General features: G+C 40.1%; 1 protein-coding gene across 2 annotated transcripts in view; it reads left to right on the top strand.

Annotated features, from left to right (window-relative positions):
• The window catches only part of ntrk3a (neurotrophic tyrosine kinase, receptor, type 3a), a 59077-nt gene that overhangs the window by 6719 nt on the left and 26264 nt on the right, over positions 1–26094 (top strand). For both annotated transcript variants that reach the window (XR_004631443.1, XM_034684757.1), the window contains exons 2-12: positions 9158–9232; positions 9522–9593; positions 10727–10795; positions 17279–17433; positions 18753–18895; positions 20164–20308; positions 20571–20683; positions 21395–21578; positions 23315–23332; positions 24224–24270; positions 24486–24588. Coding sequence is in view for 1 of the 2 variants with exons in the window: in XM_034684757.1 (XP_034540648.1) it covers positions 9158–9232; positions 9522–9593; positions 10727–10795; positions 17279–17433; positions 18753–18895; positions 20164–20308; positions 20571–20683; positions 21395–21578; positions 23315–23332; positions 24224–24270; positions 24486–24588 (1124 nt within the window). In the remaining variant the exon portion in view is untranslated. The remainder of the gene's footprint in view (positions 1–9157; positions 9233–9521; positions 9594–10726; positions 10796–17278; positions 17434–18752; positions 18896–20163; positions 20309–20570; positions 20684–21394; positions 21579–23314; positions 23333–24223; positions 24271–24485; positions 24589–26094) is intronic.

The raw sequence follows: 26094 nt of genomic DNA, 5'->3' as shown, positions 1-26094 counted from the left end.
TATCTTAAATAAAATATAATACAAATTAAACATCGTGTTAAATATATTGAATTAAATAAGCTTTGTTCCTATCCCTATGTTATAAAAAATATTAAGAACATAAAAGAATGTTAAAAAGAATAAGATTAAAGCTTTATGTTTAATCATTGAATTTAATAACCTCTGCGTTTTTAAACAGGTCAGTGACTCTGAGGTCACCTTCAGTCCGACATGAATAATAAAAACACTCTCTATCCTCTTTCTCTGAACTCACTGATCAAATATTCAATAACATTACTGACCATTATGTCCCCGTGAATGTGGCACACTGCATCATGTCATTATGTTAGTGTTTGTGTGTGTGTGTGTGTGTGTGTGTGTGTGTGTGTGTGTGTGTGTGTGTGTGTGTGTGTGTGTGTGTGTGTCTCTCAGTAATGGGAACTTGACTTGGCCTATCCCCTGGACTCGGAATCAAGCTTTGGGACTCATACACGTTCTTATTATTGCGAAAATGTCATACATGCACAGTTTGCCTTTCTGTTAATGCAATGATGGAGGTCAGCGTCTCATGTTGAATATTAACCTTCTCTTACTGCTAATTAAACAGTGTTGTGGGTGCTGAACTCTCAGTTTTGGATTGTCATTAACAAGCCTTGTCCACACACAGATCACCTGATGTGATAACGGAGCATTCAAGTATTAAAGATGATGTGCTATTTGGACGTGTTAATAAAACGGGCTGCTGATGAGTGAGGTCACAGAGCAGACACAGACAAGCAGTCCACTCTGTGTCTTATCTGTGTCCACGTTGTGTCCTCTCTGTCTGCTCTGTGTCCTCGCTGTGTCCACTATATCTCCTCTCTATGTCCACTCTGTGATCAGAAACAGAACACAGCTGGGCTAATTTTATTCTCTTTATGAAATGTTAAATACCTGTTGCTGTAGTCTTGGTTGAAATATTCCACTATATTAAAATTATTCAGAGGTTTATTATAATATTAGATTGAAATAAGAGGATAGATGTGTTCAAATGGTCAAAGACTACTGTTTGTGCTGACATGTAAATGTAAAACACGTCTAATTAGTGAAGTCAAGGATGTGAGCCTTTGTTCACAATCTCCAGAGTGAACTGCACTCATGTTCCCGTTCATTAATTGCAAATTAAGCTGTTCAGTTCACCGTTCACCAAAACATGAGCATATCGATGAACATGAATACACATTTTCGCACAGCAATGCTGTGATTCTCTGTTATCAGCTTTTCTTTTCCTTCTTCTTCTTCTTTTTTCTCGTGTCAGAAATTGGCTCTAAGCCAGATTATTTATTACCAACAAAATTTGATTATGTGTAGCTGTATTTCACAAAACAATAATTTTATTCCCTTGTTCTATCATAAATGAGTGACCTATGTTGTTCTCGCAACAAGTACAACAAAAATGGAAGGCAATCTTTCAGTGCAAAGACTGTGTGCCGTGTGGACACCTGTAACATAGTAGAGAAAAGGTGTGTTACCATTATTAAAGTATATATTGTATTAATATTGCATACTGTTACATTATTAAATCATATATAGTACTAACATTACATACTGTTACATTATTAAAGTATATACAGTACTAACATCACATACTGTTACATTATTAAAGTATATACAGTACTAACATTACATACTGTTACATTATTAAAGTATATACAGTACTAACATTACATATTGTTACATTATTAAAGTATATACAGTACTAACATTACACACTGTTACATTATTAAAGTATATACAGTACTAACATTACATACTGTTACATTATTAAAGTATATACAGTACTAACATTACATACTGTTACATTATTAAAGTATATACAGTACTAACATTACATACTGTTACATTATTAAAGTATATACAGTACTAACATTACATACTGTTACATTATTAAAGTATATACAGTACTAACATTACACACTGTTACATTATTAAAGTATATACAGTACTAACATTACATACTGTTTCAAGTGTATACAGTATGAACATTACATACTTTACATTAGTAAAGTATGGTCAGTATTAACATTACTTGCTGTTCAATTATTTAAAGTATATACAGTATAAATCAGGGTAATACATACAGTGATATACATGTATATCCGTCAGTATAGACTTCACGGTGACATTAAAGTGTCCTCAGCTTCCTGTGTGTCTGTGTGTATGTGTGTGTGTGTGTGTGTGTGTTTCTAACAGACCTGTTTATGAAACACATTATGACAGATGATCAATAGCAGTGATGAATGCAGAGCTGAAGTCGATGTTAAAATGCTATAGATTATGAAAATGAAAAACGATCAATAAGTTCTTTAGTAATGCTGTCTGACACAAACCGTCAATAACGGCCTGCGCTATTGATCACACTTGAATCTAAATTTGTATGCTTGTGTGTGTGTGATGACGTATTAATGGACACGTTAATGAACCACAAGGATTCATTAACGTGTGTGTTTAATGAAATGGATAGATGTATAAAGATATGTTTACAGCTAAATAACTTAAAATACTAAAAAACTTAAAATAGTTAATTTTGGTCTTTTCTGATTGGAACAGTTTCTGCTTTATCACATGTATCTCTGAAAATCAAAGTCAGAATGAAACCAAATCTAGAATGGACATTCACAGACATTTTATTTATTTATTTTTTACAATAAAACAAATCTTTTGTTGACACCATTATCAGCTTATAAAATGAACACACTTCCCTGAAACACACTTAGTGTAAGCGAAAATATGTACTAAATACAGTTATCTTGTCTAAAAGTAGGTTATTTGATTCTTCATGTCTTTCTTTCCTGTCACGAGCCCTCTTGTCATTTTTAATACATTCTGTAGTATGTGGGCTTGTCTTAAATGTGATACTTTAGGATGATACTCTGAGCCAACGAGTTGCTTTCGACACCAATAATTTAATAGAGCATATTAACCCAATTATAAAAAAAAAAATTAAATACAAAAATCTTTATATCAATCATTTATTACTAATTAAGAATACAGTATTGACAGGCTACCATTGAGTTTACATAACTGAGACATTCTTCTTAGTCTGAATGGCTTTAAGCTTACTGCTATCTTTGTGTTCAAACCAGTCTTATAAATATACATTTAGCCAACTTTTTTTATCGTATCACAAACTTTTAAGAATTACCTAGTTACTGCAGAGGAGACATTGGATGAAGTAATATTCTTTGAGCTACCCTAAGTAGGGTGGGGGTTCTGTAGCTTGTTAAATGATAAGCTGTGTTCAGAAAGGGCATTAATGTAAGGTCAGTGACCTTACAGTGTCCCAAGTACTTTAGTCTAACATTGTTTTGCTTTATGGTTTAAACCACATGCTATTGCTCAAAGAATGTAAAATGTATCCACCTCAAATCTGTGTCAGGGAGGCCTTAAGATTTTGGTTTTGATGCCAGCAGAGGGTGTGTTTATTGCAGCACTGCAAACAAAATGTTCGCCATCATGACTTGCCATGAAAATTCAAACACAGTTGCTCTATAGCAATGCATTTTTTAAAGAGGGAGTCATGTTTTTGTGAGCTTAGATTACATGTAGAAGCACCAAACTTGGTACACAACGGCCCAGTGGAATACTGAGAAATTTAATATAGGTTTTGAATGTGGTTGTGGCTAAATGGCTCAGTGGTGCCCCTTACGTATTTTGAAAAATGTATCCCCTTCAGCACATTTTGCCTAGCCTTCTGAGATTTGTCGGGCTTCTGTTTCAAGTCAAGACCCACAAAAAAGTATCCACATTGTAAATAATCTGTAATAAACAGGCAAATGTATTGGCATTTCCAGGGCGTGACTTTGGCAGCTGATTGGAACATTTGAAAAAAATGTTTTTTTAAGTCAATTTCTGAGGTCAGACTTGGTTTCATTTCTTCTGCAGGGTTAATACAATCCATGTCAAATTGTTACACCATCTGAAGGCACTTAAATAAAAACTATTTCTATAGTTTAATTACATAACCCAGAGTCTGGCTGTGGCTAAGTTTGATGTCTCACCATATAACAGTAATGTCTGTGAAACATACAGGATCCAAACTGACTCAAACTCTACATGTAAGACTAAAATCCCTCTCTGTCTGCATTATTGTGTTTTTGTAATACCCTTAGTTACTGGTTAGGCAGGATACTGACATGACTCAGTATGTTCTGTTGGAGTTCACACTGTGTGCTGTTCAACAGGACAGTTCAAATACAGTACCACTGTTTTTTCACTGAGGAAGATGGTGAAGCTGCAGCACACTGAAATAGCACCACACCATGAAAAGCCCCAAGATACGTCACACCATGACATGCGCAAAGGTACGAAGGCCCGTTCAGTGCTGGTGTTTTTTTGTTACTATAGTAACGATTCACCTCCTCTCTGTGAAGGACCAATCAGCTGATGATGGATCAGTTCATACAGAGCTGTGACAGCTGCAGCCTCATCACTGTGTTCACTAATTCAGCCAAAGATACAGGTTTTACACACACACACACACACACACACACACACACACACACACACACACACACACACACACACACACACACACACACACACACACACACACACAGAGAGAGAGAGAGAACCAAATTGTGACGGTTAGACGACTGGATCAGCGTGTCTCCAAAACTGCAGCTCCTGTGGGGTGATTCCGGTCTACACTGGGTCAGAACCTGCCAGACAGGGTTTTGGGCGGCATGACGGTCTGATCCAACAGAAGAGCTCCTGGAGCATTAAATGCTGGCTCTGATAGAAGGGAGTCTGAATACACGGTGATCAGTTTTTGGTTTATGGGTCTGTGGAGCTGCAGACCCCCCAGGGTGTCCAGGCTGACCCCTGTTCACAACCTAAATTGGACCCCTGAGCTTCAGAGCTAGACCATAGAGCAATGGAAGGAGGTCTGCTCAAGGTGTTGACTTGGTGTCATATGCAAACTCACACACCTGTTAGCTTCTCTCCTGTTATTTTTCTCCCAGCATGCATCACTGCCCTCTCTCTCTCCCTTAAGAGCAGAGTGTGTGGGAGGCTGCTGTACTGTTTCAGCTGTGTCCGTGTGTGTTCGCCTTGTCAGTGTAGTTCTGTTGTGTGCTGATGTTGTAACATGTCTGTATCATGTAAGACTAATACTGGTAACCATGGAGATGCCTGCTAAGTCTTTATAAATCTCAGTGCGGACAGTCCTTCCTCTCCTCTGTGTATCTGTGTATCTCTGCATGAGTGTGTGAGTGTGTGTGTGTGTGTGTGTGTGTGTGTGTGTGTGTGTGTGTGTGTGTGTGTGTGTATAGTGTTTGTGATATAGATGCAAAGTTTATTTCTGATGTGGCAGGTTCAGTGGTTGAATAAAGTAGTGTGTTTGATCCGCAGTGTGTCGGAGTGTGTTTACAGGTAAATACACCTTCATCTCAGGGCGTAACTGCGCAGTCAGTGATGTTAGGACTGTTTGCGGCTCATAGATCAGAGCAGCATGCACCAAACTGAGTTTAAAATCCACCTGTCTGTGTGGAGAGACATACTGTCCCCTGATGCAGGTGAAAAAGCTCAGGTGATCACAGGTGTACTCAACTCAAGCTAACACACACACACACACACACGCACACACGCACACACACACACACACACACACACACACACACACACACACACACACACACACACACACACACACACATACACACACACACACACACACACACACAAACTAACACACTAACACACACACACACACACACACACATACACACACACACACACACACACACACACACACACACACACACACACACATCACATCACATCACATGACCCTGTGTGAGGTCTGACAATAGACTGTATAATACATGGATGTAGTCTCTGTGACGTCACCTGTTAGCTTTTTGAAGACTATTGTTGATGAACACCATGTTGGAAATGCTGACTCAACCTGACTTCAGTCGATCTAGTATGACGCAAAGACATGTAGTTGCGACAACATTTTAGCCTCTTTGCTATAGGCAAACTACAAGTCAGCCACACCTTTAATTAGGCGAAACTTGTAAATTTAATCTTTTCAAAAATAATGAGTTATAATTAAATCCACCCCTGTACCCGTGTGTGTGTGTGTGTGTGTGTGTGGAGAGAGAAATTAGCTATTCAGACCATAAACGTTCTTTGTGCCAGGCTGTAAACATGCTTGTATACCTGTAATGATCGTCTTTTTAGAATGGGTGTTTATGTGGTTTCTGGTCTTTCTGCAGCCAGCCTCTGGTGGACACTTGAGGAACTGCAGTTTTAACACATCCACATTGGCTTCATATTTTAAGGCCAGAGGTTGCTGCATGGGTTTAACAGGTGATGTTCCTCATTGTTAATCTCTAGTAGTCAGGAGGAGAGGCTTTTTTCTACAGAAACCATGGTTTCATGCTCAGTGACAGAGCACACCTGAAGTCACACCTGTAATTCACTCGATGTATGATTTGAGATGGAGTCAGGTGGATAGAGGTGTGTTCAGTCAGAGGTGTCTCAGACAGGCTGCAGTGTGTGTGTTATAAAGCGAAGGTGTGTTCACAGAGAGAGGAGTTAATAAAAGAGACTGTCACTGGCAGCAGAACTGATTCAGTCTCTAACAGAGGACAGCTCCTCTTCTTCTCCTCACACCTGGTTACACATTATCACCTGATATCAGCTGCTGCAGAGACTTCTGTAAATACTCTGGTTTCTAAAGTACTCTACGGCGCTGTTTGCTGTATATTTAACATGATGTGTGTGTGTGTGTGTGTGTGTGTGTGTGTGTGTGTGTGTGTGTGTGTGTGTGTGTGTGTGTGAATTGAATGATTGATCAGCTGTTTGGTTAATCGATCAGCAGCTCTCAGAGGGGGCGGAGTCTGCTTTCAGGTGATAATGAACTTAGCCAATCAGTGAGCAGAATGCTGTGTATGAAATGACTCTGGACCAATCAGAGGGTGCTGTGGTCTAAGTGTGAGGGTGCATCTCAAAGCTCTAAATGTCCGTCCTCGGGTTGTTTCCTCGCGTCTCTTCATCGCGTCTTAGTCCTGCCCACCAGAGATGCGATGAAATGAAATGAGAGGGGAGAGGAAACGAGGAGGTTTGTATTTAGAGGAATGAGACGTCCTCTCCTCCGGAGTGTCACGTGAAGCGACGTCGGTTTGTGATGACGGCTTTAACAGCTGTTTGTGTCTGCACACATGTTCACTGTAATAACTCTGATAAATATAAACAGTAACAGAGCTCTGTCTCTGTGTTTACCTGCTTAACACACACCTGCACATGACGAGAAACCCTGTGCTCATTAATGATCAGCCTTATATGAAACTTTATTAACCTAACAGGAAATATATAACAAGTGTTTTTACTAACAGACAAACTTTACTGTCAGAATTCTCTCCATGAAGAAAACGGGAACAAACGGGGAAACTAACATGAGAAATAACTGATCATTAATATATATTCTATCTATGATATTAGACTCTATCACTCTATTTCGTTAGACAATGAATCTAACAAAAACAATCAGATATAACATAATCCACCCTCTGTTATATTGAATTTATGCGTTCAGTATTTTGTGTTTAAAACTCACATCAAACAATTTTCAATCTCACAGACTGTTTACAAAACCAACGTATGTTTATGATCTGTCTCAGGGCACCCTTAGTGACTGTTTTAAGGTCCGTCTTTTCTCTGTTATTAAACTCAGCTGATGTTAAGTTTCAGTTAGGGCCGCTGCTGCAGCGTCCAACCGGTGAGTGATATTCGATACGGGGGCGTGTCTGTCAGAGAAAAGTCTTCTGCAAAGTCTGCTCTCGTGTTTCCTCGATTACCCCTCCTCCGATCAGTCTCCTGGCTCCTGGCTCCTCTCTCCTCCTACCAGCACCACCTCTCTCTCTCTCTCTCTGTCTCTCTCTCTCTCTCTCTCTCTCTCTCTCTCTCTCTCTCTCTCTCTCTCTCTCTCTCTCTCTCTCTCTCTCTCTCTCTCTCTTTTCTTTCTGTAAATGTGTTCAAATTTGCTGAATATGTGTGCCAACATGACAACATCATCAACAGCTGCATTCAGACTCATGGTTACAGTACAGATAATGGTGTTGAAAATTTGTGAACTTTTTACAGGAACTAATGCTTAATGCTAACAGACTGATCTTAATATTTAAGGCAGTAAAAGTGAACAGGTCTCAGATTAGCATTGATTAGCGTTGATAAGAATAACCCACTCTGGTCTTCCTCTTTTAGCTCAGTGTTTGGTCTCCACCAGCTGCTGAGGGAAACATCAGTTTGTTTCTCTGCTGAATGATATTCTTTGTTTTGAGATGATTGTAATATCCTGTACTTCCACCTGCTTTAAAATAGTCTCCATCACTTTTAGGTTCAATAGTATCTAAAGTGCAGCAGCTTTAATTGTGTAACAGAGGAATAGGTTTTGGATTGCTTGACAGCGGTTATGCTGTTACAAACTCCACCCCTCCAAACTAACGTACAGTACCGAGCTGGATTCTGTCTGAATGCAGCTGCTCTTCATCCCGCACACTGTAGTTCATCCCTTACACCTGTAGCTCTCACACAGAAACAGAGTGTTCCTATCCACAGTTAGCAGTGTCTCTTAGTCCCTTTGGAGTCTCTGAAAGATGTGCAAATTATACTTGTGTCTGTCGCCTACAGACTGAGAGCAGAGCAGACAGAGGTGTCACACCCAAGCACAGCTACATGATGAGTCAATCAGAAAACACCAACAGAGGGCAGACTTCTGCAGGTACAGACACCATCCAACACTTGAACTGGACAACATTACTAATTTTACTGTGAGTGTAAACATTAAAATAAGGAAAAAAAAATTCTCCAGCCTTTGATGACTGAGCAGTTTGTCAGATGTTGGTGTGAGTCAGGGTATTTGTCTGTAGCAGCACTGTGAGCACATCAGAGGCTAAAACATGATGATGATCTACACTTGTTGCTCAGTTCTTATGTTTATTGTTTCTGTGGTATTGAATCTAGATGGTGTGGATTTTACTGGTAAGGTAGAGAAGTTCAAACTTACAGTTTAGTGACAACCTTTGTTCACTAACTTCTCTGTGTGTGTATATGTGTGTGCGTGTTTTGAAGTGAATAACCAGTATAGATCATATAACTATATCATGCTAAGCCGTGCTGTCTCTGTTTGCAGACACATCGAGAACTGGACTGGGTTGCAGACTCTGAGAGACGTGGACATGGAGCTGTACACCGGCCTGCAGAGACTGTGAGGGCAAACACTGAGTACACGTCTGAATGTTTCTGCAGCTTATAACCACACGTCTGTTAAATATATTCATCTAGAAGAAAAGTAAAATAAACAAAATATATATATATATATATGTACATTAACGAAAATAACTTAAACAACAACAATGAAATAAAAGAACAAAACTCTGCATAACAGAAAACAAGGGTTCCTACACCTCATATAAATGAAGAAGGTGACCACTCTGTGACCACCAATGTGTGTGTGTGTGTGTGTGTGTGTGTGATTGTGTGTGTGTGTTTTACAGATCTATTACGAGGAGTAACCTGCATACGATACAAGCTCGGGTTTTCTCCAAGAACCCCCACCTACGCTTCATGTGAGTATACACACACGCACACACACACACACGCACACACGCACACAGGCACACACGCACACACGCACACACGCACACACGCACACACGCACACACAATAACTTTTAGTGAGTAGCTCTGACTGTTAGAACGTTCATCTTCACATGTTGCAGGATACACACACTTACATGTTATACAGCCACGCTGTGCATGTTCAGTGTGTGTTTAGAATATTAATGTGTCCTCATTGTGTTCAGGCTGACCTTTCACAGGACACCCTCTGCATGTGTGTGTGTGTTTGTGTGTGTTTTGTTCCAATAAACATAAAATTATGGATGAAACAACAGTTCCCTGGAACTGAAGCTTAATATTTAGAGCTCCCCTGATGACTGGCTGCAGTATAGGTTATAGAGCCAGCCTCCTCCACATTAACAGATGGAACAAGGGTCAGACTCTGAAATCCAAATCCAGGTCAAATAAATGTTTGTCAAACATGGTTTCTGTCATTATAGTTAGTTCTTTTCATGATGATTTATGTCCCAGTGTTAAGTTTTCTGCCTCAGTTTTAGAAAGATAAATGTTCCTCAGTGTTCTTGCATTTATGAATTATTGACTGAAGCTTTCACTTTACGTATCAGTGACTCTGCTCAGTTATCTCTTACAGGGAGGTTTAAATACAGTTCCTCAGTTAGTCTGCACTTTCATTCTCTCATTGAAATGTTGAGAAGTTTCTTAGGTCCTATTTGCCTATCAGAGACCAGTCGGACCTCCTCTCCCTGAAACCTGTCTGTTTTCTGTGTATGAAATGAAATTGATGAGAAACTGAAGTATATACCGTATATCCTGTTCAGACTACAGGAAGTGATGTAAAAATCCTGTTAGCTTCAGAACAGTAGCCAGTCGACAGGTAGAGACACCAGGCTGCGTTCAGCCTTGACAGCACGCAATAGATGTTTGTTAAAAGTAAACCCTGGTGCTTTGTTTTTTTGTTTGTTTAGTTAGGCAGGGCGCTGTTTCTTTAAGAAGAAGGGTTTTATGTAAGCAAGTTTCTGCTAATTGGATTAAACCTCAGAAACACCCTGTTTACCTCAGCTGTTCACACCTGTTCATGGGAGCATGTTAAAGTTTTCTAACGTCTGTCTCTGTCTCCTCAGAAATCTGTCCAAAAACCCGATCACCACGCTGTCCTGGCAGATCTTTGAACACCTGCAGCTCTTTGAACTGTGAGTCCTTTTAAGTTGTTCACTAACAGCTCAAACACACATGATGTTTGTTCCATCGTCTGTCTAAGGGGAAATACAAGCAGTTTGAACCGTACGAGTGAATGTAGGTGAAGGTAAGAACTACCTATTGAAGCAAATATTTGCCAAAATGAACATTAAAAAGCTAATTTGAAAAGTAAATTGCAACAGAAATGCTTATTAATTTTCCAAATATAGGTGCATTATGTGACTCATAACTAAAATTAATATTCAATAATCCTATTTGCATTTTAATTTTAATATTCAACAATGCTAATTATTTCACACAATTAAAATGAAAAAGAAAATGACATTTGCTTTTTATCATCATAATCTGTGGACCTCGTTGTCTGACAGATCGCTCCAGCGTTAAAGAGCACACCACCAGCTTCCCGTACTGGATGTGTGGTACAAACAGTCGGACTGCGAGGTGAAGTCTGAGGCCACTTTTCTGGGCCGTGCACATTGCAATTTCATTTTCGAGTTGGTTTGAATATTGTGAGAGATTTAGAGGGGCAGATTTGAAAACGAAAAAGCAATGTCCTTTCCGTTTTTATTTCAATTGTGTTACAAAATGTGCAAGCTTGAACATGAAAGTTAGAATGAAAAAGGAAGGATTACTCATTTTTGAGTAAAAAAATATGTATTCACTCATAAATTTAAAAAGCATTTCTGTGAATGCATTTTAATTTTCGAATTTTCTTTTTAATTTGAAGTATGATAATAATTTAGCAGGGCAATTTTTGAAAATTAGATAGCAAATGTAATTTTCTTTTTCATTTAATCATCTGAAATAATTAGCATTGTTGAAGATTAAAATTAAATTGCAAATAGGATTATTGGATTTTAATTTTAGGTATGAGTCACATAATGCCCCCATATTTGGAAAATTAATAAGGATTTTTGTTAATGCAATTCAATTACAAAATTAGCATTTTCATTTTAATTTTGATACATTGCTTCCATGCCTACCTTCATTTAGCTCTGTATTTGATTCTATAGATGGAGACAGTGTGAGTGACGGCTGTTTCATCACATTCACGCACTGAACACTGCAGCTTTCATTAAACAGCTGTTAAAGAGAGACAGACAGTCAACTTCTGTTGCTGATATTCTCACCAGCTTTACTTATAGCCAAGCAAATGTATTTATTTACTATTGCTGAATGAGACCTATATTCATGAGTCCACAGTCATGGGCCCACCTGCTTCAACAAAAAGCACAAAAGTGATAGCAGGTAAAGAGTCAGGTGATGTTAGAGCATTCATTACATTTGCTGGGTAGAGGTTGGGGCTGGATGACCCAGGTGTAGAATCATCAGTGATTCTCTGTCAAAGAAAGCTGAGGTGTTCTGCTCCAGCAGCCGAATGCACCAGCTTGACATAAACCAAGACTGTTGTATCTCTTATGTCACATTCAGCAATGACCTACCTTCTGAACTGAATGCACACTGAATGCACAAAGCCTGACTAAGACCAGTCATTGCTGTACCATGCGCGTTTGAGTAAACATTTGCTGCCTGCTGCTAATTATTAAGGAGGGGGATTTCAAGCCAAAATACTATTTGATAATCACTGGCATTTATTCTGCGATTATTCGTAATTGATCTCTCTGACAGCAGGTTTGAAATGTCAAGTTGAGACAACTGCTACTAACACAATATTTGTTGTGCTGTAAAAGTAAACACTCCTTGACACACCTGTCCTGTTAACAGTCCGCTTTTGTGGCAGTTGTGTTAACAAGCATCAGGACGAGGTGCCGCTAGTAGCAGCAGTGGCAGCGTCTATCGCAACCTTCATGCCGGCGTTTGTATGACGCAGCAGCATGGCATTTTCTGAATATCACAGCATAATGATTTTCTTCTTTTGCGGTTTAATGCAGTAAACTTTCTTGTCCTCCTATAGCTACTTAATGCGGTTAGCAAACAGCTTTAAGAAGCTCTATAGCCACCGTCTGAAGAGTATGCCGTATCAAAACCAGGCATCGGTGAAAACGATGAAAAATTGTACTGTACAAATTAGATAATATTTACATTAAGTCTTCAGTTTTCAATAAGTGAACGAATATTCAAGCATTTGAAAATCATGTATCATCCCTCCTAATTATCACACTTCTATCCACTCTGTTCTCCAGTCAAATTATCTACAGAGAATTAGGATAACACAACCCTTAAAATTTAATACAGATGCAGACAAACAGAAACTCAAAGATGTATCTGTGGAACATAACATTCTCACTAAGGTACTAAACAACACCAACACAAACACACAGAAGATTCAGCGAGGTGTGTAACTGACACCATCATTAGTCTCTGACATATGTGAATAGAATTCCTCCTCTCTCACAGGACTGGACGGCATAGACCGCTCAGAGTTGACAGCCTCATATAACCTGTGATCAGAACTTGCAGGGCAGGGACAGGACTCTGTCTTTGTGTGACCCATGCTGTAGCTGAGGGGAGAGCTCTTTGATTCATTAAGAGGACATACCAGACAAAAGGAATCCTTAAAATCAGCTCACTGAGTGTTGTCCAGATCTCTCTCCTTTCTCTTAATGCACTTTCATTTATCACCCTGTTAACGAGACGCGCTGCCATCACCCTATTTAAAGGTCTGTTACTTTTTCTGTTAATATGACTTTGAATAGGATGACTGGTCTAATGCCCCTGCCTAACACACAGGGCTTCAGTCTAACAGGTGACAGTGCTTAAGTTTAGGTCAGTTGTAACTTTCAACTCTAAGTTGCCGTAACATTACATCCAACTGCTGCACTCAGCCCCAAGAGCTTAGCATGCACAAATTAATGTCTCTTTCCTTATACATAAAAAAAAGGGTTGTCCAGATTAACTTGGGTTTTTACCAATACTTGAGATGGAATTTTTCCTAAGTTAAATTAAAGCGTTTTAAACAGTAGAGTCATTGTGAGGCGTTTTCCACCTGTCAGCCTGTCACTGACTCGCAGAGCAGCTAAGGACGTGTTTATGAGAAAACCCGAAACTATCTGAGCTCCCTGCAGATGAAGTCAAATATATTAAACAGTGTCGGTGTTTCTGTCCTGCTCTGACTCCGCTCCTCCTCTTCGTGACTCAGAGTCTCAGTCCGTGCTGCCATCCAGTCAAACCTTTTTAAATGTCATCAAAAATAAACGCAGCTCTCCATCAGACAGATTCAAAGCGAATGACATGAAGCTATCAGCGTGCAGAAATGTTTTAAAAGTTGAGTCTGGTTTAGTTTGAGGATAGCAGAGTGAAACTGATGTTTCACTGGTCCGACACGCAACAGATCCATCCATCAAACTCCTGCAGAGAGGACTGATGTTCAGTTTAATTAGGTTATAATAATCTAAACTATAAACCCTTCTCCATTTATCTATTGATAACATATATGGATCATATAAATATAATGTTCAGTAACTATGGCATTGGTTTGAACACACAGTTTATGCAGGTTATTTTAACGTGACAGAAACAGTTACTCTGAATGTAAAGCTCACAGCATGCTCACACTCTGATTTACCTTCATTACTGCCCAATTAGCTTAACATGTTGCACTGATTGATTGTGTATAAATACGAACAATACAGATAAAGGGAGCCAAAAACCCACCTCAGTGGCTCCTGACACATTGAACTTTCTAAGAAAGCGTGGTCGCTACCCTAAGTGGATTGAGTCCTTAGGAGGGTCCAGCCCAGCAGAACAGACTATTGTGTGGGTTTGAAGCAGACACTCACGGTTATGAAAAGTTCAATGATTCTTGTGTTAGAGTTTGCCTCATTGGTCAAGAGAGCAGTCAATCATGGTATTGTAGCCATTTTTATAGCATAGAATAAGTAATTCAAACTAAACTAGTCATAAAATTGAACTCTGTGAAATAAATCAGCATGATAGGAACTAACTATGATGACAGAAACCATGTTTGACAAACATTTATTTGACCTTTGTTTGGATTTTAGAGTTTGACCCATGTCCAACATGTTAACATGGAGGAGGCAGGGTTTATGACCTATACTGCTGACAGTCAGCAGCTCCACATGCTTTTGCTTTCCTTTGATGGAGCTGTCACACTGTTCACTGACCATCTTATACAGTCTGTGGTGACTGACCAAAGAAAATAGATTTACAAACAGGAAGGAAATGCGTGTGAAAACATGGACTACATATTTAATGAGATAAGAACCCCACCCTTTGACAGTACTAATAAACATTAAATGTAACCCCACCTTCTGACAGCACTAACACACATTAAATTTAACACCACCCTCTTAAAGCACTAACATACATTAAATGTAACCCCACCCTCTGATGGCACTAACACACATAAAACCCTGTTTGGGATAAATCACTCCAACTGTTATCTGTTCTGACATTAAGTATTTTACTTATCACTCAAACCAAACTAAGTTCTGTTTCGTACCAATGGTGCTCTCAAAATTTTAATTATTTATATGATCTAGAAAAAGTAGAGTGTCAATCTGCTGTTACTGCTGTTTAGAAACTAAACTAAGAACTGTCAGTAAATGTTGGATGAGGATGTAGACTGAAAAGTTCAGTGTCTCTTAGGGTAAAAAGCATCAAATTAAATACAGAATAAATATAGGATTGCAGCTTCAATCGACAGGCAGGTAGTGGAAATCATGGACTTCTTCACATTTAAAGACCACAAACTGTGCATACAGCAGAAACAATGTCAGGTAGCTCTAGTCTCCACTTCATCAGGTGTTATCCCTTACATAAAAGAATCTGACAGTTACTGTGCATTTAGTCATTTGATTTCAGTGATGTATTAAACTGCATTATGTGGACAGAAACATGATGTGGCCATACATTTGATTGTACTGAAATGTGTAGTTATGATCATGATCATTTTTAGTCAGATATCTTGTTAAAAAGGTTTTTTTTAGATAACAGTGTAGATCTGAAGAGCCTGCTTTAATAACACTGTGAATGAGTCCCCCTCCACACTGTGAATCACTCTGCTTCACGCACACGCACACGCGCACGCACGCACGCACGCACGCACACAAACACACAAACACACAAACACACAAACACACAGTTAATGTTAGAGGTGATTATTACCAGACCTAACAAGAATCACAGACTGTAACACACTGTGATAGTTACATAGTCCACTGTATAAGGACTACAAAGTAAACAAAGATATAACTGTGCCTCAGAAACTGCTGAAAAAACATACACACACGATACAAATATTAGGGAGATTAGAGCGACTAATCATCATCACAGGAACCACTGTAGCTTGGTTAAATCTTATTTGATGATCAATCTCAGTTGGTACACGCTAATAAAATGTCCTCTGTGCACACCAGGGCTAATCATGGAGTTCCACAAGGATCAGTGCACGGACTAATCCATTTAACTTTATATGCTTCTTCTAGGTAGTATCATGAGGAAACACCTTATGTATGCTTCCTCTAGGTAGAATCATGAAGAAACACTCAATAAATGTGCATTGTTATGCAGATGACTCTCAGTTATATTTATTAATGAAGCCAAAAGAAATCAATCAGCTGACTGAACTAGCAGCATGTCTTAAAAATATAAAGATCTGGAGGATCAGAAATCCTTTTCTGCTAAACTCGGACTTAGTGAAGTTATTGTTGTTGGCCCCAAACATCTCAAAGAGACTCTTTCTGATGGATTATTGCAATTCCCTTTTATCTGGCTGCCCTAATAAGCCTCTGAAGACTCTTCAGCTGGTCAAAAATGCTACAGCGCGAGTACTACTAGAACTAGGAAAAGAGAGCATGTCTCTCCTGTGTTAACATCTTTGGACCTACAAAGCTCTTAATGGTTAGTCACCTTCACATCTTAAAGAGCACATGGTACCCCATTAACCCCACTAGAACACTATGCTCCCAGCATGCAGGCCTGCTCCTCATACCTGAAGTCTCTAAAAGTAGTATTGGAAGACTGTTATGTGTCCGCAGCAGAAATAACAACACACACTCTTCACACACAGACACAGACCCCTGAGGTTTACCGTTACATAATCCCAATCTGTGAGTTACATTATTCACTGTGTGTGTGTGTGTGTGTGTGTGTGTGTGTGTGTGTGTGTGTGTGTGTGTGTGTGTGTGTGTGTGTGGGAATGTGAGTGTGTGTGTGTGTGTGTGTGTGTGGGAATGTAAGTGTGTGTGTGTTTCTGTGTGTGTGTATGTGTGAGTGAGAGTGAGAGTGAGAGTGTGTGAAGAGCTGTATTTATTTATGTGTGTGTATGTGTGTGTGTGTGTGTGTGTGTGTGCTCTGCAGTCTCAACTGAATGTGTCACTTTTATTTTACCTAGCAACCGTTGCCAGGAAGCTCTGTTTTATTTGACGTCACACAGTTTCTCTGAAGGTGAATGTGTCGATCTAACTATTTGGGTGTGTTTTGTGTGTGTGTGTGTGTGTGTGTGTGTGTGTGTGTGTGTGTGTGTGTGTGTGTGTGTGTGTGTGTATCTGCAGTCACTTGGAGGAGGTGGTGTTTACCTGTGGCTGTGAGATCCGATGGCTGCAGCTATGGCAACAGAGAGGCGAGGCGGGGCTTAGCAGCCAGCAGCTGCACTGTTCTGACGATTACGGAAGGATCCCTCTGCAGGACATGAACATCAGCAGCTGTGGTGAGGATGGGCACACACACACACACACACGCACACGCACACACGCACGCACACACACACACACACACACACACACACACACACACACACACACACACACACACACACACACACACACACACACACACACATACCTTAACTGAGTTGTGATGTGTGTTAAGTGTGTTATTGTTTCATGGAAAATATGCTCATTTTAAATTTGATACATTAACATTTTTCAAACAGCTGGTACAGAGACAAAAAAAACAGCTTAAAGTTTTGTAACGCTAAAAAGGAACCTGGAGGAACATCTCCCAACTAATGAGGTTAACCATCAACAGGTTAATCATGACTGGGTGTAAAAAGGACACTCCAGAGAGGCTGAGTCTCTCAGAAGGAAAGATGGGAAGAGGTTCACCACTCTGTGAGAGACTGTGTGAGCAAATAATTCAACAGTTTCAGAATAATGTTCCTCAGAGTAACATGAAAAGGAATGAGTGGATTTCTTCATCTACAGTACATAATATAATTAAAAGATTAAATCTGGAGACATCTCTGTACAAAAGGGACAAGGACCAAAACCAAGACTGGATAGCGCTGATCCTCAGGCCAACAGGCAGCACTGCATTAAAGACAGACATGATTCTTCAGTGGAAATCACTGCATTGGCTCAAAATCACTTCGAAAAACAATTGTTTATCACTGCATCCACAAATGCAGATTAAAACTGAACCATGCAAAGAGGAAACCATACATAAACACGACCCAGAAACACAGGAGACTTCTCTAGCCTGTTTAAGATTGACTGAGGGGAAGTGGAAAACTGTAACTGGTCAACAACAACGAGGTCACACGTAGCATGGTGTTGACAATGTGAACACAGCGTCCTCTGAAGTCACATTGCCAAAGATCTGATGTGGGTTTGATTTAGGAGCACTTTTTAAGGTGGACCAAGTCAGAGTGGTAAAGATCAGACACCATGTGACCTGTAGTGTTCAAATTCTCATTCAATATCTGATCTAAGTCACATATGAGCCCAAAAATAATCCAGAAGAGATTAATGTCTGCCCGCAGTGTGACATATCAGTCTGCCATGAAGACAAGTTTACAACTCATCCTGCCTGTCATCATTTTACCGCAAGATTATCACACAGCAGCTGTGACAGTGATTCTGCTGAGTGAGGTTCACCTCAAAGAAACAATGTCTCTCTACAACTTTAGTACTGAAAGGTGTGTGTGGGGGCTTGTTTATACTCTCTCTCTCTCTCTCTCTCTCTCTCTCTCTCTCTCTCTCTCTCTCTCTCTCTCTCTCTCTCTCTGTCTCTCTCTCTCCCTCTCAGACCTCCCTGAGATCAGCGTTAGTCACAGTAATCTCACTGTGATCGAGGGCGATCGAGTGACAGCCATCTGTAACGGATCAGGATCACCTTTGCCTGAGGTGGACTGGCCTGTTAATGGCCTGCACTCCATCAACACACAGGAGGTATACACACACAAACACACACAGACATGTACACACATTCTCACACACACACACACACACACACACACACACACACACACACACACACACACACACACACACAGACACACACACACACACACACACACACACACACACACACACACACACACACACACACACACACACACACATCAGGTGCTGAGGTGTTTGGCAGTGGGATGTCAGTGTGAGAGAGTAACTGCAGATGCCATTACTCTCAGTGATGTCCTGGTACTGATCACTTCCGGACTCATGCTGACTGAGCGCAGCTAGAGAGCAGAACATATGTACTGACCTAGGCTAGGTACTGACCTTCCCATATGATCTGACATCAACAAACCCCCCCAGCCAACCTGGTCCCTCTGCTGCCGTCGTGTGAGCAGGAGTAGGTTTAAAAAGTCAGACTGTTTGTGAGTTAATGAGTAATAATGATTAATGTGAGGACGTTAAACTGACCTAGGATCAGACCAACCCTCTGCTGGTGTACTCAGACAGAGCTGAAGGTTTCCACAGACAGACAAACCCTCTTTGAGTTATCTGAAGAGTCCCCGCCTAAACCACGGCCTGTGTTGGGCTGTGACACTGAGCTGCAGGTTATATACAGATTGATTTTTTAAAATGCAGAGAAATGTGATACATCTTTTTCTGGCAGCAGCATGCTGGGCTATGAGAAGTGTGAACAGTTGTCACCTCTCCAGTGTTCTCATGAAGGAGCACAGCTGAACCAGCTGTCAGTCAGACTTGTTGCTTTCTGTAGAAACCATCTTAGTCGACTTAGTCAGGTGTAAAGGAAAACCCAGCTCTTGGGACACTCCCTGCACTAATCTGCGGGGCGTGTGCCTCAGGTGAGAGGGAGAGACAAAAGTACACACATGATGATGTGTTTTAAAAGTAGCAATGTTACCTGATAGTCATCTCCTTGACTGACTGAGCTCAAGTCAGTCATTGGGTTGTTTCCGGAGACTTGGCATGTCAGGGTGTAGCGCCCTCTGTGGCTTTCTCAGGTGTGTGAACAGAAACACTGAGCACCTAATGGGGGGGTTTACTATGGGAGAGAGCTGGTGCCTCTAATAATCTAGATATATTTATAAAGATTGATCGATCTGAGATGAACCAACTCACTGCACACACTCATGTTATTTTATATGTCTGTACTAATCAGCTTTAACTACCAAACTCACTCTGGTGTGTGTGTGTGTGTGTGTGGGTGTGTGTGTGTGTGTGTGCATGTGTGTGTGTGTGTGCAGGCCAGAGTGTATGAGAACAACACAATCCACTCCATCAACATCACACTGGTCAACGTCAGCAGAGACGACAACAACTTCCTGTTAACCTGCACCGCCACCAACGTGGTCGGAATGACCAACGCCTCAGTACAGCTCACTGTGCACTGTGAGTACACACACACACACATACACATGCACACACTCAGATGTGCAGAGGCTGTGATGAGAGCAATGTATTTGAGTGTTAATGGATCTCAGTCCTGGTCGCAACAGCAGAGTGATCACACTCTGTCTTCTCCCAGTGTATGAGAATGACATGAAAGAGGTGGTGTGAGGCTATAAAATACTGTGATGTCTATCTGATGATAATATGAACATGTCTCTTCTGTCCTCCATCCTCTGTCCTCTTTTCTCTATCCTCTCCTCAGTCCCTCCCTCAATCATTAAGCTCAAAGAGCCTGAGCGCCGCCATGACACCTGTATAGAGTTCACTGTTCGGGGGTCGCCCCACCCCAACCTTCGCTGGTTCTACCAGGATGAGGTGTGTTTGATTTATCCCTCAAACAAACACACAATCACACAAATAAACACACAAACAAAAAAAACATTTATTTTATAACACTAATTTCCAATGAATCTTATCTGAAGACACTTAACAAACAGATCTGGTGTAGACCAGCAGATATATCCAACAGGTGTCATATTAGCTTTTATAATAATCATGTTGATAATAGGGGAATGAAAGTGTCAGGTACAGCAGCTGGAGTCGGACTGCTCTGAGATTAGCGTTGTAGCAGTGCTGATAATGCTGAGATGGATAGTGGTAGTTATAGCAGCTGGAGTCCGGAACGTCCACAGCAGCAGAACGTCCACAGCAGCAGAACGTCCACAGCAGCAGAACGTCCACCGCAGCAGAACGTCCACAGCAGCAGAACGGCCAGAGCAGCGATCCAGAGGAACCTACGAGACAAGGGAGCTTATGAACTCCAAGAAAGATCTATGGTTAGCAACTTTAATTGGAAAGGAAGACTTAAACATAGTGACAGGCAGACAGAGGAGAGAGAAAGAAACAAGATCCCAGTGTGTCAGTTCCCCAGCAGTCTAAGCCCATAGCAGTCTATACCTATTGCAACATAACTAAGAGCTGGTTCAAACCTGAGCAGAAGACATCCTTATACAGGAGCTGTTTTTTATCATGTTGCTGTGTCCTGACTTCCTATGAAGACTGATATGTTACTCCTCTGTGATTCAGGAGATCAAGCACACAGAGTATGTGCGTCCTGACATGGATATTTATCAGGACTATATCGAGGGCTGTCTCACCTTTAAAAATCCAACTCACCACAACAACGGGAACTATACTCTCGAGGCCACAAACTACCTGGGAGCAGCCAGCAGCATGGTGTATGGGCACTTCTTGGACGAACCTTTTGGGGGTAAGTGAAGGGAGACTCAGAGCCGGACTACACTGACAGAGAGTGTGTAAACAAAACTTCAGTAGTTGTTCCTTTGCATTTACGTGTCCCGTAGCAGCAGCCTCCTCTGTCGAGCCAGACAGCTGTCAGGCAGACATTCAAGACAATTCATGTCTGACCAGACATGTACAAAAACTGTCTGACGCCCAGGTGATAATATTTAACACAAAGCAGACAGTGAGGCTGACGTTACGTTTCCTCAGGTGAGACTCTTTTTACAGTTCAATCTGTTCACATAAGATGGTTCAGTAATACAGTAACTACTGATGAGTCCCTTATACAAATCAAAACTACCCTCGTACTACAGCTAATCTACAGGGCCTGGCTGCTTACAGTTTGATCCAGATTATGTAATCCACCTTTTTTAAACCTGGTTCAGGAGGTTAATTTAGTTTTGTCCGGTTTTTAAATCTGATTTAGATTCTGATTTATAAAGATTACCTAATCCAGATTAGTAGATCTTTAAAAGGGAATACACACAATATACTTATCCACAAGGGGGCGCCAAAATCTCCACATGCTAAAATATGCTCACAGCTGCTTTAATTTCTCCGTCATTGTAGAGACTCAGAAATACAAAAGTATCAGCATTGTTAAGAACATATTTTCTTCAGGAAGTCCTTGAAATCCTGCCTGAATGCAGCCCTCTTCTGGGTTCAGGATAATCCGGATGTTTTGATGAACACTCAGAAGTTTAACAACACAAACTGAAGGGTGAACTGGATTACCTGTTAAAATCCCATTACGTAATCCAATTTTTGTATTGAACACACAGATTGTAAAATTTGATCTAATTTTAGTTATTTACCTATTCTGATCGGATTACTTCATTTTAATGTGGGAGAGTGTGTTTCTGTGGATTACGTGAAGCACGTGAGTCTATATTCAGTCTAAATGTGTTCATAATCCCAACTGCTATAATAATATTATTTCATAATAATAGCGATAATCAAAATTGAAATTAGGATTATAATAATAATAATAATAATAATAATAATAATAACAAAGATAAAAAGATAATAAAAATAAGTATAATAGTAATATCATTATTAAAATAAAAGTTATTATAATAAGTGTAATTATTAAACTAATAATTATCACAATGTTTCATTAAAAAGTTCAATCATTAAAACAGCAGCAGCAAAAGACAATAAGACCAACAATAATAATACTACTACCAGTAAAAAAAAGCCAAATAATGCTAATAATAATACTGATCTTGAAGATTACTATTATTATTATTATTATTATTATTATTATTATTATTATTATTATCATTATCATTATCATTATCATTATCATTATCATTATTATTATTATTATTATTGTTATTATTATTATTAAAGTGAGGCTTGTGTGTTTATTATCTCGTGTTTTCAAACCTGTATGGGCTGTATTTCACCTGTAGGAGCTGTATCTCACTGTAGGAGCTGTATCTCACCTGTAGGAGCTGTATCTCACCTGCAGGAGCTGTATCTCACCTGTAGGAGCTGTATCTCACCTGCAGGAGCTGTATCTCACCTGTATGGGCTGTATCTCACCTGTAGGACCTGTATCTCACCTGTATGGGCTGTATCTCACCTGTAGGAGCTGTATCTCACTGTAGGAGCTGCATCTCACCTGTAGGAGCTGTATCTCACCTGTACGAGCTGTATCTCACCCGTTCTCTGTCTCTTTGTTCTCTCTTACCTGTCCAGTAGGAGACTATGAGTATGGTGAGTGATTCATGTAATTATTTAGTGTTGCAGCAGTGACAGCAAGCAGGTTACAGAGTCAGATTATCCTGATTTTATAACCCTACAGGATGATTTATAAGATACTGACCATAAAGCTAACATAAGAGGTGAAGGTTACAGAGTCAGAGAGATGCTGTGTCAGTCTGTACTTCTGTTTAAACATATATCACTCAACAGTTAACAGCAGATCCATCATACAGCTTACCTTTACCCCAAGTGTGGTCTGCAGGCAGCTGTAGCCTGCACAGATTCACTGCAGTGTAAACAACCTGACCTGTTATTAATAATCAATAACTCATGTTGTTTGTCTCACACTGTGTCCCTTCTCTGGTGTTTTCTGTCAGTCTGAGTAAAATAAAAATAACTGATATCATAAAACATTAATATAGTTGATATTTTCTAAAGCTTTTTATTTATTATAGAGGGATATTCATTAATGTCACAGTATTACTGCACAGTTACATCATCATTAACATTATTTTCACAGAAATAAATAATCTTTAGTTCAAAATGTTCTCTTTATTATAATTCTACCTGACCACATCTGCCTTCTAGAATATAAATACAGGTAATTTAAATAATTATATAAGGACGTTATATTTATGTATTCATGTGTTATCTGTTTTTAACTGTGATAGCTTGATTTCATGAATCTTTGACCTCTCTGTGTATGAATTATTGTTCACCGATTATTAATTTATACTCTGCAGGATTTATCTGTGTGTGTGTGTGTGAGTGTGTGAGTGTGTGTGTGTGTGTGTGTGTGTGTGTGTGTGTGTGGTGTGTGTGTGTGTGTGTGTGTGTGTTTTTGAGATGAGTTCAGACATTGTTTCAGGGAAGTGTGTGAACTCTGTTGTGTTTGTCTCTCAGGGACTCAACCTGCTGAAACTCTGAAACCTGAAGAGGACACCTTTGGGGTAAGTCTTTGAATTTTAATTATAACAGATTAAATATTCAACATTAAATATTAAATATTGAACATGTGCAGTGTTTCTATTCAGTTCACAGTTTGTATTATATACGTAAATTACATTATTATTATATATTATATTATACATCACAAACTATAATTATATTATGAGGTCACAGTCTCCTCTCCTCTCCTCTCCTCTCCTTTGTCTCTTATCCTCAGGTGTCCATAGCTGTGGGTCTTGCAGGTTTTGCCTGTGTGATGTTGGTGGTTGTCTTCCTGCTCTTCAACAAATATGGCCGGCGCTCAAAGTTCGGCATGAAGGGTAAGAGGAAGTTGAATGTGTGTGCTGTGTTTGTGATCACAGAGTGATGCTGGAGGCTGTGAGTGTGAGTCTGACTGATCCAACATCGTCTTAGTCCATTCAGTCTGAGTGAAGGAGTGAGTGAACCATGGAAGAGGAGGAGTGACAGGGTGATGAAGACATGAAGAGATGGAGGGGTGAAAGTGTTAAGGATGAACTATGTTAGTGCAGAAATGTGTTTCACAGTGTCTGTGAGTCTGGTGTGTGTTCAGTGAGTGTGTTTGGAGAATAATCTGAACTGAACTAAGAAGACTCTGAGCTGAGTTCACTGCTCACTACACTTCTCATCTCTCTGACTCTCTCTCTCTCTCTCTCTCTCTCACACACAGACCAGAGACCCACTACGATTCAAGTTCAACATACCCCTTTTAACTGTTTCAGATCCAGCTTCACAAACAAGATTGAGTTTATCTGTCACACAAAGCTGATCAGTCAACCAAGAGTTACTCTGTGCTCACATGAATGGGGCAGAGTCAGCAACATCTGACTAATCACAGATAAGAGAGAGTGGATGTGCAGGTTACGTCTTACTGTATAATTTTTCCATCATTAGTGCAGATAGATCTGACTATAATAACTCCTTTTTTCCCTAAAAGTGATCTCTCACTCTGATTTAATCTTGTGTCTGATTTAATCTTGTGCCAAGTCAGGAGTGAACCACCATCATGGTACTGAAAATCCAGAGTTAACCCTAAAGGCACCTCGATAACCACAACCCCTTCATAATACACCCCTCTGTCTCTACACACACAGATACACCAGATCAGCCATCTGTTGATTACATCCATCTGTTCATTTAGTGCTGTTCAAATTACTGCCTGCAGGGCCATTACACACACACACACACACACACACACACACACACACACACACACACACACACACACACACACACACACACACACACACACACACACACACACACAGATAAATAGTGGTGATATGAAGTGTCCTATTCTCTAAATGGAGATGAAGAATAGGAACAAACAAGTGATTTCATTATGTTTCTATAAATCTGATCTGAGTCTGCAGGAACAAACCATAGTGCACAGTTCACTCCTTAGTGTCCTCTTTATCTCTACCATCTGACTTAATGTACTCAGAGCACTCAAAGAGGCACTGTGTGTGTGTGTGTGTGTGTGTGTGTGTGTGTGTGTGTGTGTGTGTGTGTGTGTGTGTGTGTGTGTGTGTGTGTGTGTGTGTGTGAATAAATAAAGCAGCCCTGAGGATTCAGTTTGTTCTGTTTGTGTGTGTGTGTGTCCATGTCCTGAGCTTTGATGTGATCTGTCTCTTGGCGCTGAAGTCAGCAGGTGAGCATAGGAGCTCCTAATTTTGGCTCCATTTGACCAAAGAGTGAATGAACAAGTTACTGCAGCTGATGTTTTGTCCATCTGTAACCCATGTTCCCCTGTTTAGCAGGTTAGGGTTAGGGTGTGCCTTAGTGAGTGGGAGAGTGAATGGTACATA

This window comes from Notolabrus celidotus, chromosome 6 (assembly GCF_009762535.1).
Source record: "Notolabrus celidotus isolate fNotCel1 chromosome 6, fNotCel1.pri, whole genome shotgun sequence".
In the NCBI taxonomy this organism is placed as follows: domain Eukaryota; kingdom Metazoa; phylum Chordata; class Actinopteri; order Labriformes; family Labridae; genus Notolabrus; species Notolabrus celidotus.
The sequence above is the reverse complement of the archived record's forward strand: the minus strand, read 5'-3'. Positions and strand labels throughout refer to the sequence as shown.